Source organism: Varanus komodoensis, unplaced genomic scaffold, assembly GCF_004798865.1.
Source record: "Varanus komodoensis strain SLA01 unplaced genomic scaffold, ASM479886v1 scaffold51, whole genome shotgun sequence".
In the NCBI taxonomy this organism is placed as follows: Eukaryota; Metazoa; Chordata; class Lepidosauria; order Squamata; family Varanidae; genus Varanus; species Varanus komodoensis.
The window spans coordinates 4,582,616-4,596,059 of NW_025336100.1; the positions used below are offsets into that span (position 1 = coordinate 4,582,616).

General features: G+C 41.6%; 1 protein-coding gene across 1 annotated transcript; it reads left to right on the forward strand.

The window, feature by feature from the left end:
- Nucleotides 1-3,882: 3,882 nt before the first annotated feature.
- On the forward strand, nucleotides 3,883-12,832 carry AREG (amphiregulin). Its single transcript, XM_044447273.1, has 5 exons — nucleotides 3,883-3,952; nucleotides 5,443-5,631; nucleotides 9,114-9,294; nucleotides 10,155-10,337; nucleotides 12,751-12,832. The coding sequence occupies exons 1-5, from the start codon at nucleotides 3,883-3,885 to the stop codon at nucleotides 12,830-12,832; spliced, it is 705 nt and encodes a 234-aa protein (XP_044303208.1).
- The last annotated feature ends 612 nt before the right edge of the window (nucleotides 12,833-13,444 follow it).

A 13,444-nucleotide genomic window follows, 5' to 3' on the forward strand; every position in this document is an offset into this window, starting at 1 on the left:
GCCTAGATTTTGGAGCTAACTGTAGTAAGTTGCCACAGAAGAGCTTTTATCATGTGGAGTGGCAGTATTACTAACGGCTGGCTTTTGGCCATTTTTTCCTCAGGAGCAAGTTACTCTATGCTGTACACCAGGGGTGGCCAAGCCAAGGCTGAGAAGCCACATACGGCTCTTTATTTTGTGGCTTGCCACTCATTGCTGCGGACACCCACGGGTGCCAGCTTGCTGCTCACTGCACACTGTTGCTGCCTGCAAGCACCCACTTGCTGCTCACCACCTGCTACCACTGCTCGCAGGCACCTACTTGTAACTCGCAGACAGCTGACATTTGCCATATGTAACTCTTCCGCTGAGCAAGTCTGGCCACCCCTGCTCTGCAACAATGGTTAATAATCAGCAACCCCCATTGTTCTATCTCTGGAGGGAAATGAGGCAGGGATGCTCCGCCATCCCTTCTGTTTGCTCTAGTGATCATGCCCTTGACAATAGCTCTTAGAAATCATTCTGACATCAAAGGGCTACATAGTGGCAATCCCAAACATAAAGTAAACATGCACACAGCTTTATGTTCCCGATCCAAGCATAGTTCAATGCAAGCTAAAGTATGCTAGAGTGTTTTGGAGCCACCTTGAGATATAACATGAACTTTAAGTCCAAAATCATTCATGCTACCATCACGAGAACTACCTAAAGGACAACTACAGCCAGTGCATGGTTCCCTGAATTAACAAGCCTATAGCACTGGAGGACTCCCTAGACAGTTACGAGGGACGATAGGCATGGAAGGCCCAAACGTCTGGAGAGCCTCCCAACTATACTCTAGAATCACTTCATATTTCTTCTAACTTACTAACAGCATAATTTTACACTTGTCTACTCAGAAGTAAGCCCCACTGAGTTCAGTGTGACTTATTCCCAAGTAAGAGTGTACAGGAGAGCAACCTAAACAAGCTCGTGACAACTGTTTGTCCTGGGAATTTATCAATTTATCAAAAATGTACCATGATTTGCTTGTATTACAATGAAACGGATGAAGATCCTACCTACAACTCTAATTCAGCTCCAAGCCCTGTCATATCTGTCTAGCTGAGTGACAAAAGCTGCTACACCATTTTATTTGGGTATGCAAAAGTTCTAGACTGAAAAGTGGCATGCTAATAAAGCTACTTTACTAGCTCCTGATTTGGCAGATTATTACACTGCTTCCTAAACTCAAAATATTATTGAAAATATAGCTACATTCTAGGGCTGGCCTGAAATCCCCACCCCACGCCACCTCATTTCACAATCCCACAAATGTAGAGGAGTCATTCTGGAAACTGGGGAAGGGAGATGAGCCTATATCCTACTGAGCGGGGCTACAGGGGTAGACATTGATATCATCAGATGTTTACTTCAACTAGCTCAGTACTATTTACATCAAGAGTCCTCAGTGCAGCATCCAGGGATGCCGCAGGTTCTGTGGGCACTTCCTGTAGCCAAGAGAATCCCCAATGTACTGTTTGCTGGCAGCTAGAAAATCTCCCCCTTTTTAATGTATGTAAATGGATCTGTCTGAAATGCATACAGCATTTTATCAATTATGCATAGGATTTAACAAAAGTGGACCAATATCTAAATAAATATCCATTGGAATTTGTCATCTATATGCCATCCATTCCTATATCAAAAGCATCATAAAGTCTTCAATCCATCACATTAGAGAAAGTGAGTGTTTATTCTCCCAGTGTTGTAATATGCGACTTTCAGCTGCCAAAGGTAGTGTAGAGAAAGTTGTTAATTTGTTGATTTGAAGCAGGTAAATACTTTAAAATAATGTGTAAATCAGTGACTATTAAAGACTGTCCCAGGACAAAATTTATCTGTGTAATAACCTCCTCTCCAAATGAAGCAACTACTGAACATTGCCAAAACATACATTTAAAAGAAGCATAGCTGTATTACACAGCTAGCAATTAGCTGAATTAGACAATCCCTCATTAAAGAGGTGTTGAGGTGTCCAATAGAAACAAAACAAAAGCTTTTGCTGAATAAGATGCAGCCTAAGTCCCATCGACACAACGGGTAAATGCCAAAATGATGAACCACTGATCAGGTATTTTCTGATGGTGCTCACAGCAGTTTCTCAAATTCCCAGATATGTCCACATGTTGGAAATCCCAGTCTACACTGTCTGGCAGTAGTTCCACAGGATTTCAGTGCAGGATCTTTCCCAGCCTAATAATTAATGCCAGCTCAAATATAACTCCCTCCCCTATCTCTTTTATATAGAATCCCTAGCTTGGTAAAATCATAGGAATACTGAGGACACAGTGCACTTGATTTCAGCAACACATTTGACAAGGTTTAATTGTTAAGAACAGAATATTGGCTGATATCAATGTTAGCTGGATCCAAGGTTGGTTGAACAACCAGACCCAACTGGTTGCATCAACCAGGAGAGAAGTTTAAATGGAATGTTATACGGCTCTTGCTCCCCTGTGTTGTTCAATATTTTTAACATATGACTTGGAGAAGTGCTTAATAGGGACCCTTATCAAATCTGCAAATGACAAAATGCTTTGTGGGGCTGCTAAACAACACAGAAGACAGACTCTAGATTAAAAATGACCTTGTCAGGCTGGATTACTGAGACAAAACCAAGATGAGATCCAACACTAATTAATATAAAGTCCCAGATTTAGGTACCAAAAAAAAAAAAACCCCCAACCAAAAATGAGAACAAAGAATCAAAAGGCACTATGCAGGATGGGAGAGCCCTTGCTTGGTAGCAGTTAATGTGAAAAGGATCTAAGTGTTTTAGTTGATTTCAATGTGAACAGCGACCATGAACCAGGACTATAATGCAACTACTAAAAAAACTGTGTTTAGGCAAACATCCTGTTCAGATCACAAAAGTGAGCAATTCCACTCTATCCTGTGCTGACCAGGACATATCCGGAATGTTTTATCTGTTCCTGGGTGCCACATTTTAAGATGGGCATCAAACTAGAGTGGGTGTACAGGAAAGCAACCAAGAAGTGATGCATCTGAAAATAAAGTCCTTTGAGGAATGATCAAAAGAGCTGGAAAGGTGAAACATGACAGCAGTCCAGAGGACAATACTAGAACAATGACTCAAAACTGTTGGGAAACAACAGTTCCAGATAACTTAGGGAAAGACTTGCTAATGGTGCAAGCTTTTTGACAGAAGAGACTACTTCTGCAGATGGTGGGCTTTTTTCCATTGGAGATACTTAAGCAGAGGTTGGATGAACAGCAGGACTGGCCAGATTCCAGAGTTTAGCTCTACCAATGGCTGACAGCCAGAAGCAAAAGATGAAGCTTTCCCTGTGCTCTCCTTAACACCAGATATTGAGGCCTTCTCGTCTGAGCAGGGAGGAATTCCCAGGGTCATCACTGGGCAGGTCAGAATGGACCCACCTTGGCTGAATCTAGCACCGCTCCTTCTCCTGCTACAGGAGGCGTTGTGGCACCTGAGCGCGTAAGTTGTGGGCAAGGCAAGGCAAGGCAAGGCAAGGCAAGGCAAGGCAAAGAAAGTTACTACTGACTCGACACTGCATCACCAGGCGGCCGGCCTGCCTGCCTGCCTGCCTGCCTCTCCGCGGCCTCCACGCATCTGCGACCTGCTAGGTCTCTGCACCACATGCAACTGGGTGGGGTGTCCGTTCCGCGGCGCACCTCTCCCTTCCCCACCCAGCTGACGTTTAACCAAGCAGCCAGCCGGCCGGCCTCCCAGTGGCGGCGCCGCCGCACATAAATATCTCTCCATGGGACTGGAGCACTGTCGTCAGGCTGGGCTCTGCGCTCTCCCAGGCGCTGCAAGCTGCCCTCCGAGCCGCTCTCCTGAAGGACACCCGCCCGGACGGCGCTCCCTCCCGCTCCATGCGTGCCACGCTTTCGCTGCTGCTGCTGCTGCTGCTGCCGCCACCGCCGCTGCCGCTCTGGGGCTCAGGTGCGTGAAAGTGCTGGCGCGCCAAGGGTGGGCCGGCAGGCGCCCGGACCCCCACGAAGGTGATGGACAGGAGGGGGCGGTGGGGAGAGGCGCTCAAGACGCTCGCGCTGGACTTTGGCGAGATGCGCTTCTCCAATTGGGAAGGGAGTTCTCGACATACTCGCCCTTCTTATGGCGCGCCCGACGGGCCCCTGATTGTGGAAAGTTGGACGGAAATCACCCCCTCATTCTGAAATAGGAAGCACCTGAAAGAAGCGGAGGGTGCTCTCTCGCCCCTCCCATCTTTTTGCCTACGCTTTTCATGTATTCTTGTCAGCCCATGTGATTGAGAGAGATGTATGTTCTTTATTTCACATCACAATCCACGCCGTTGCGACTATCAAAACTTCTTTACGAGAAAGGAGGCCTGTCGGTCTGCCTGGCCCATTGCCTTCCTATGCACATGCCCTTTCCACGAAACTCACCCTTCCCCCAGGTGTGTTCATCCCTTCTCTCCATTCGTTTCAGCAACCTTGTTAGGCAGAGAGGGTGACTGGCCCTCATGGCCAAGCAGAGAACCTGCACCCAGCACTCACCATTTTGAGTCAGTGCCATGTGCTGCAGCTTGCTGAGGGTGCTTCATGTCGTCTTTCAAATATTTGCTATAACTCTGCAAAGGAGATGGGCGCTATTTTTCCATATTATAGTTGGGACAGGGATTGTGAGAATACTGCCTTGCCTTCTGGCTATCTGCTGAATTTAGGACTGAGGCAAGTTTGAATTAAATAATGTTGTTGCTTATAGTCTTCATAGAGCACTTATTCAGTTTGCTAGTGCACACTGGGGCCCACTACTTATGATTTTAGGAGAAGGTGGGGGGAGTTGCTTACATTAGATGCATACATTGGATCAGACAAGAAACCTCTCCAGTAATATTTGCTTATGCCAGGAAATTTGGTCTAAATTCATTGTGTCCAGTGTAAAATGGATTATAAATAGTGGACTTGGTTCTGTGTTCAGGAATGGTTAGTCTGTCTTGGTGTGATTGGTGGGAATATTTATCTTAGGACAGTAATGCTGCATCATCTCCAACATGTCATCCCTGAGGTGATGAGGAAAGCCGATAGCAAAATGCAGTCATAGTTATGTTTAGTGGTATTTGCACACTCTCAGAAGTTATTTTGTTGTGAAAGTGAGATTTATCCACAAGTAAGTGTACATAGGAGTTAGATCTCAGTCAGTCAAAGGTGTGTGGAATCCATTTTTTAAGCAGCACACTTCCTGGAATTCTGGCTGATGGAACACAGTAAGCCAGAATGTGGGAGACATTTTTAAAGTAGTAGGGTGGTATAAATGTATTCACATTCTTGAATTTGCTTCTTGAGTGACTCACTGCTGAATAAGAGTATGTATGCAGTAGCTGCCTAATGTAATTTAGGTAAACACCTCTTTGCTAGTTTTGGGTGACTAGTAAGAATGTCATCCTGACCTGTTTCACTTATCTTCTGTAGTGTGCCAGCATGTCACTGCATCGGAGCTAAATGTGACAGAACATGAGCCAAGCTTGCCCATCTTGAGGACTCTTGATACACCTACTGCAACCGAGATGTTTTCATCAGGAGCTGATTATGAAGAGGCTGAAGAGGAAAATGTAAAGGAGGTTATTGCACCTCAGTTCTTTGTGGGTGATTCGGGTAGAGGTAAGTTCAGGATGAGTATTTGCCTCTAAAGAGTGCTTTGAGTTTTGACTGTCAGTCAAGTGGAGATGATCCTGTTGTAAGGATATGACTTTTGTATCAAGGGTGGCAACTTTGTTTCTCCAAGAAGGCAATAAGAAAGATTTTAACTGATCTGCATTATTCATTGTAAGCTTATGATTTGATTTCTAAATCTGTCAATTCTTCATACTATCCAGTATCAGTTTAACTTGAATTAAACTGCTTATGAGTGTGCATTTCTGAAGCTGTCTGTATCATTATGCATACTGGAAATTCTGTATTTCTGTTAATTTTGCTGCATAAATCAATTGAGATATTTTTGCTATCAGGAGTGATCTGAATGTTATTAGTTGCTGGTGTAGCACAGTAATGTTCAAACTAACCTATCCATTGTCAGAAAAGGCTGGATTTGACTAGATAGGAAAAAGGCCTACAGTGCTGGGGCATACTGGGAAACTTAGGCTATGCTAACCAGGAAAGAAAAGTTTCCATGTCTTCTGAACTGGTATTTCCAGCTTGTCACTCCCAAAGAAGTCATGAACTATAAACTGAAGAGGCCTAATAAACAAGGATCCCTGCCTCAGTTAGTGTTCCTTTTCTGGTTAGTTTAGCCAGTGCTGGTGGTGTGAAGAACAATCAGGAGTGTAAAGGCTGGATGCACCAGTGTGCAGTTTGTGAACAGTAAGTCTAGCTTCAAGCCAATGAATTTTGGCTTATTGTTGCAAGAAGCATGGCCATTCAGTGGAAACCTAGCCTTCCCCAACCTGGTGCCATTCAGGTGTTTTGAACTTCAGCTCCTATCAGCCTCACTAAGCAAGGCCAGAAATTCTAGTCCAAACTATTAGGGGGATATCAAGTTGGGGGAAGGCTGTTGTAGCTGTTAGTTATATTTTTATCCCAGCCCCTAAGAAGCTCAAGGTGATGCAAATAGTTCTTAACATATTTATCTTCACAACTGTCCTATGAGGTGAGGGTCAGGGTGAGGAATGGTCCAAGATAAGATAGTATAAGATTAGATTATATTTTAGGTTTACCTCTAAATTGCCCCATAGGAATGAGCTAAATAAGCTTGAAAAGCACATATATTATGCAGGCATATCCAGAGAACCAGAATGAGTGCACGTTCCCTGATTTTACTGAAACCAAGATTGTCCTAAACTCAAGGTCAACTTGTATAGTGCTTATGGTGCCATCTACATTTTTAGCTACAGAAGCATCCAAGATGGGATAACAAACTACCTGCTGAGGACTTGCATTTCAACAGTTTCATTTAGAAAATCATAATGTAATACTTATTTATTTCATTTTACATCTATGCCACTCCATAACCTGAGGGTTCTCTGGGAGGTTTACAGTATACTAAACCAGTACATAAAAATACAACATTTATAATAATGATAATTTTATTATAATAATAAGCAACATTTCTCCGCCCTTTGCATATGAAACCATTTTGTTTTGATTTCAACAGTTTATCTTGTTTTGGGTTCTCTTCTAGAAAGCTAGAAAAGAATTAAGGTGTGCATGAAACTGTGAAACTTTGCATTAAACTCTGAAACTGTGTGTGAGCACACATCATGTTTGGGGGAAAACTATTTGAGAATATCTCATTTTTACTTATGGCGATTAGAAATGGGACAAATTTGTTGGGATGCTACAGTTTAATCCTATAGATCAGCATTTTAAAATGGGAAGATTCTTCTGAAACCTCTACAAAATTTTACTATTTCCTGCTCTTTCCTATTAAACTCCTTTGAAAATAAAAAACAATTGGGATTAACTATATTATCACATGTCATTAGAATTGCTAAATAACATTAGTCAACACTAGCTAATTTGCCTTTGATGCTGAGCAATAAATTATGATAATTAAGATAAATTAGTAAACAATACTAATGTTGACTGTATTGCATTTAGGAATGGAAATCAGCTTTGTAACCTACATTAAAATAATTTGCACACTAACTTGTTAAAATCGTTCTAATGTGACATACTAACATAAAACTATTTAAACAATATGTTTCAATCATTTATCAGCTTCTTTCCTGGTATTCATTCTGCCTATATAAAGGAAATATAAATGAATTGTATCAAAACACAAACCTTTTTGTTTGTTCAGGCTCATCTGTGAACTGATCATTATTAGTATTTATGCCAGACACCTTCCCACCTCATTTAATTCTGATGGTACAAACTAGACCCTTGCTGTCTGTGCTAGTAGGTCATTGAGTTAAGATGCAACCCTGTGCATGGTTAGCCAAAGTCCTACAACTCTGAGCATTCCCCAGCCATGCTAGTAGTTGCAGGACTTCTTTTTGCAACTGGTAATCATAGTATTTTTAAAAATGTTTCCTGGCCTTGTTGGCGGTTGTGGGCTTTGTTTTCCATTTAAGATGTGGCAGGTACAGTTTTATCTCATCTGACCATCTGATTCATTCTCTCTCTTTCTTTCTTTCTTTGTCTCTCTCTTTGGTGTTACACCATGTTGCTCTTAAAGTATCTAAAATATCTTCAATTTCAGAATAATTTCATGGACATCCACAATGTAAATCACACTGTATTGTTATCTTCACAGATTGCTCTGGTTTACAAAATGAAACTTTCTGTAGTTCTTTAACCATAAGTTATTTGGATATATGTGCTGGCTCCTGACTGCACATCCAGTTCTGGGTGTGCTGAACAACCCAGTAACAACTCCATTATGTCCCAAGGCAGAACTCTGCGAGGGTACGGGGGGTGGGAACAACCTGGAGTTATAACTCAAGAACATTCCATGGGTTGTTCTTGAGTTATAACTCTGGGTAGTTTGTCTCTCAACATGATGGCTTTGGATATGATACAGGACTATTTATTGATTTATTATATTTCTTGGCTGCTTCCCAAGGATGATAGACAACAATAAAACTTACATAATAAAAGCCAATACCATAAGAACCATAAAAATAACAGTAGCAAACACCCCCCAAACATTTTTTGCATAAAAACAAATTCCACCACATGCAATTGCAGCTACAACTCAATCCAAACAAACATAATAAGGGAACAGCCAGAGTATAGAAGCAGGTTTTCAGGGTCTTTCTATAAGTGTGCAGTGATGGGTCTAGAGTTGTGGGACCATGCCAGAAAAGGAACATCATTGAGTCATTTAGTGTGCTGGGAGTGGGCAAGAAGTAGGGATTCAACACATGCTCTCACCTCTGCTTGCTGCTAAAAACCCATCATTGTAGGCACAACCTCTATCATGCTGCGTAATTATATTTCAATGGGAAACAGGTGACTGATGTAGATAGTGTAGTGGAATCCTGATGTAAAGCGAATGGTGGAAATGGAAATTGAGTTTGAATGCCAGGTCACTGGCATTGGCCAAGGACTGATGAAAGGCCCAAATACAGCTACCCTCAGCTATATGGAGGCAGAGCAGATTACTCATATAAGTAATTCAAATAAATACTTTTTCTCTCTAGGTGAAATAAAGAAACCAGCAAAATTTGTGAGTGGCAAAAAGAGCCCTAATAAACCAAAAATAAGGGGAAATAATGAGAAGAAAAATAGAAAGAAAAAATCTCCATGTGAAGGAAAGTTTAAAAACTTCTGTGTTCATGGTGAATGCAAATATATCAAAGATATCCAAGCACCCACATGCAAGTAAGCTAACCTACAAAAGTTTTGTGTGTTGACAGTCTATATCCTAGTTCTGAATCTGGAGTATCTGTGTAGATGGCATTTCAAAGCAGTACTTTAATCAGAGAACTAATAATGGGTTGATGAAACAGCATATAGAGATGTGGTGATGTATAGCTGATTTGCCAAAAAAAACGGGTCCTGAAAATATGAGGAGAGGCTGAAATGGAAATAAATACGCCCTGACAGTTAGCCTGTCTTAGACATTGAGCTGCTCTGATATGGACCACAGCCTGGTCTTTGGTTTCACTTACCGAGATGAGCCTCCCACACCACCCAAGCCCTTGGTTGAATTGCTGTGAGTTTTGCAAGACTCTTAACCATTCAGGAAAAGGCTGTTGGATGAAAGGCCCTGAGAACCAGAAAGAGGTATGTGCCCGTGGTGGGACAATTTTATAATGGTAAGGACACACAGATGTATGTGGGCTTCACTTTCTGACTACATGGATACTGATGTTTTTCTTTCAAATATGTTAGTATTCCTACTTAATTTATTGTGCCATTTGCACAACATTTTGCTATGTGAGTCTAAATGGTTGTGGAATACATAAACTGCACAGGGTTCTTGAACTCATAATATGATGATAAGTTGAAAGATGGAATGACTTGTGCTTTCCCTGGAACATACCATCCTAACTAATCGTAACTTACTGCACTGCTGACAAATCTTATCCTAGCACAGGAAGGTAGTAAAGTACGTCAAGCATCTTACAATGAATATTGTAGCTCCTCAGTGTAGTTCCACATTTGATTGACTTGCTTTCTGTAGAATTGTAGAGTACACAAATACCATGTAGTTAATGATTGGTATGGTTAATTTTCAGATGCCATCAAGATTACTTTGGTGAACGTTGCATTGAACAGTTCTTGAAGACACAGAGAAGCAATGATGCAGCAGGTCACTCAACTACAGTGCTCATGGTGCATTCAACCACAGTACTCGTGAAAGCAGCTGTTGGACTCTCAGTTCTCAGCTTCATCGTCATTGTAATCATTGTCATAGTGCAGTAAGTAATGCAATTTCAGCTCCTCTGATAGTTGAGGAAACTCTGCCAGCAGAGGGAAATGGACAAAGAATGATCTGTAGCTACCTATGGTACAGACATGCATGAAAAGCCCACCAGGGGCTCAGTAGGCCCCCAATTCTTCTCATTGACTCAGATGGTACAGGCTTTCTATGTAGATCACCTTACATGGTGTCAGCCACCAAGTTGTATAGGACAGGACTGCAGTCTCATAGCTCCCCTTTCTTCAGGGAGAGGCAACTTTATTAAAATTAGCCAAGAGAAAGTAGGTACTAGAGTGTTGCAAGAAGATGCTGATAATTGCATCATAAGAACCTTGAGAAATGTTACTGGGAACAAACATGTCATGTACGTCTCCCAATCTGCAACAAGGAAAACTCTAATAGCACATCTCACAGGACTGTCCAGTAGACAATAGCTTATGTATATTCTTTGTAAACCACCCAGAGAGTTTCAGCAATTAGTGGCAGAACTCTGAAATATATACATGAAAAGAAGGGTCAGAACTACTAGGATCAACCCACGTTTTATAAATCAAGGAACTCTTATACTAAAGATACTGTGGACAGAATCCAGTGGGACAGTTAATCCCCTGCCAGTTTTCTTTTCTTTTTTTTTAGGCCTTCCCAGTTCTATAGCAAAAGCCCCCCCCCCTCCCCCTTTCACAGCAGTGATTCAGTGCTTCTTGGACAACCCAAGGCAAGGTTGTAGGAGGGCCTTCCCAACCTGCCTTCTTCCAGAAACATACCTTTCCTGCTTCTTTCAGGCCTTCCCTCAGGAAGCACTAGATCTCTCTTGCATAAGCAGTAGATCCTACTTGTGAAACAGAATCAGTAGGTCCAGTTGTTTGTAGAACGGTATTGTGGTGAGGGCATAAAGCCCTGTTGGATTCTGCCGGTAAGGTATTTGTGGACAAAGCAATTGTCCAGAACAAAATTGATCATTTAAACAATTATATAAACATTAAAACAATTTAAACAATTATATAAATCACACTGAAAAATTCAAAAGCACTATAAAATGTTATTTTTAAAGCCTGCCCTTTTGGCACATTAACATCAAAATTAAGCAAAATTCTTATTGAATCTTTTTCTTGAAACTCAGTTTAAAATTATTATCTCTGCTTTGCTTAATTTAGTCCAAATGTAAAAATCAACTGACAGATTTAACAAGCATATATCCCAATACATCTTACTTTAGCTCACTTGGGCAAGACATAGACTTTCTGAAATGTGTTGGAATAGATGAGTTTTAAAAACTGTATCTATATGTGGAATCTATGCATGCTTTTTATAGAAACATTAAAAGCTCTATAAAAAGAAATTGTTGGCCATGTACTAGTAACAAGTCTTTGGAACTGCAAGAATAAGGCATTGGTAGTATAAGACCCTAGCTGTTTTGTACTGCCATGGAACTTGGCACACCAGATTCAGGCTAGACACCAGGAAAAAATGTCTAACTGTCAAAGCAATAGGAGAGTGGAACCAGTTGCCAAGAGGGGTTGTGGGCTCTCCCACACTAGAGATAGTCAAGGCAAAACTGGGCAGTCATCTCAATGGACTGATATGACTTGGTGTTCCACAGCAGTACTGGGTTGGACCCACTGTCCTTCTTGGCCGCTTCCAACCCTACTATTCTATGAATCTATGAAAAAACAACCTAGCAGGGTGTTCTCCTGTGCCTGATCCATTGAAATAAAAAAGCAACAAAAGAGTTCTACTGAGTTTTTACACAGCTTCCATTAATTAATTGTAGACAATTGAAAAATGTTCAGAGGAGGGCAACAAGGATGATCTAGGGACTGGAAACAAAGCCCCGTGAGGAGAGATCGAAAGAACTGGACATGCTTAGCATTGAGAAGAGAAGACTGAGGAAATTATGATAGCATTCTTCAAGTAAAGCTTGTCACTCAGAGGAAGGCCAGGATCTCTTCTCAATCATCCCAGAGTGCAAAACATGGAATAATGGGCTCAAGTTACAGGAAGCCAGATCCAGCTGAACAATTCCTGACTGTTAGAGTGGTATGACAAGAGAATCAATTACCTAGAGAGGTTGTCAGCTCTTCCACACTGGAGGCATTCAAGATGCAATTGTACAGCCATCTGAGAGGGATGGTTTAACATGGTGCCCTGCACTGGGCAGGGAGTTGATGGCCTTGTAGGCTCCCTTCAACTCTATTATTCTATGGTTTCAATGGAGTTTGCACAGGAGAGTTTCCTACTGGATTGTGTTCCTGTCCACAAATGTTAGCCATAGAAGCTTTGGCATGGATACCTGTCTTTTAGCAGTCAGTTTAAAGTGAACTTTTTCTGTTTTGTACATATGCTTGGTGGAGAGCAGTTCCACTTTGAGGTTGTATATAATTGGGTCCAATGTTTTTATTACACAGGGTAAGAAAAAAATGTCCCAAGTATGATGAAAAAGAGGAAAGGAAAAAGCTCCAACAAGACAATGCAAGTTCCAGTAATGGTGTTTAAAGAGAAGTGAAGGTAGGCTTTTCCTTAGACAGTTTCATAATATACTTCCTTCTGTATTTAGTAGAACTAAATCACTGGAGAACATCCCTCCTTGTACTGAGTATACCCAGGTTCCTGGATACAAAATCGATTGCAGATAATTATGTCTTTATAGCAGCTATGTCCTATATCATACAGCAGAGGAAAAGCTTGATGTGTCCTCACAGGAGGACTTCTTATGTGTGCGCATGTGGTTGTGTGTGTGTGCTCACTCTCTCTCTTTCTCTCGTACACACACACACACAACACACATAAAGAGACTGTACCTACAATGGCCAATGCAGCTAATCAGCATCACTAAGCTATTCCAGAGGTAGTTCTCAATTTAAGGCTGCAATCCTATATGCCTTCTTATCTGGGAGGAAGCCCCACTTACTTCTGAATAGACATGCATAGTTTTGCTCTGAAGCATAATGGAGAGTGTGGAGAATTTACTCTTTACTGTAAAAGAGTGTGGAGAGAAAGAGAAGCAGGCTATCAGAGCCATGCCTGTGATTGCAAGTTCAATATTTAATGCTGCATATTGCATGAAGCAACTGTATATTTAGTTGGACCAATCAAGGAACTCTCTAT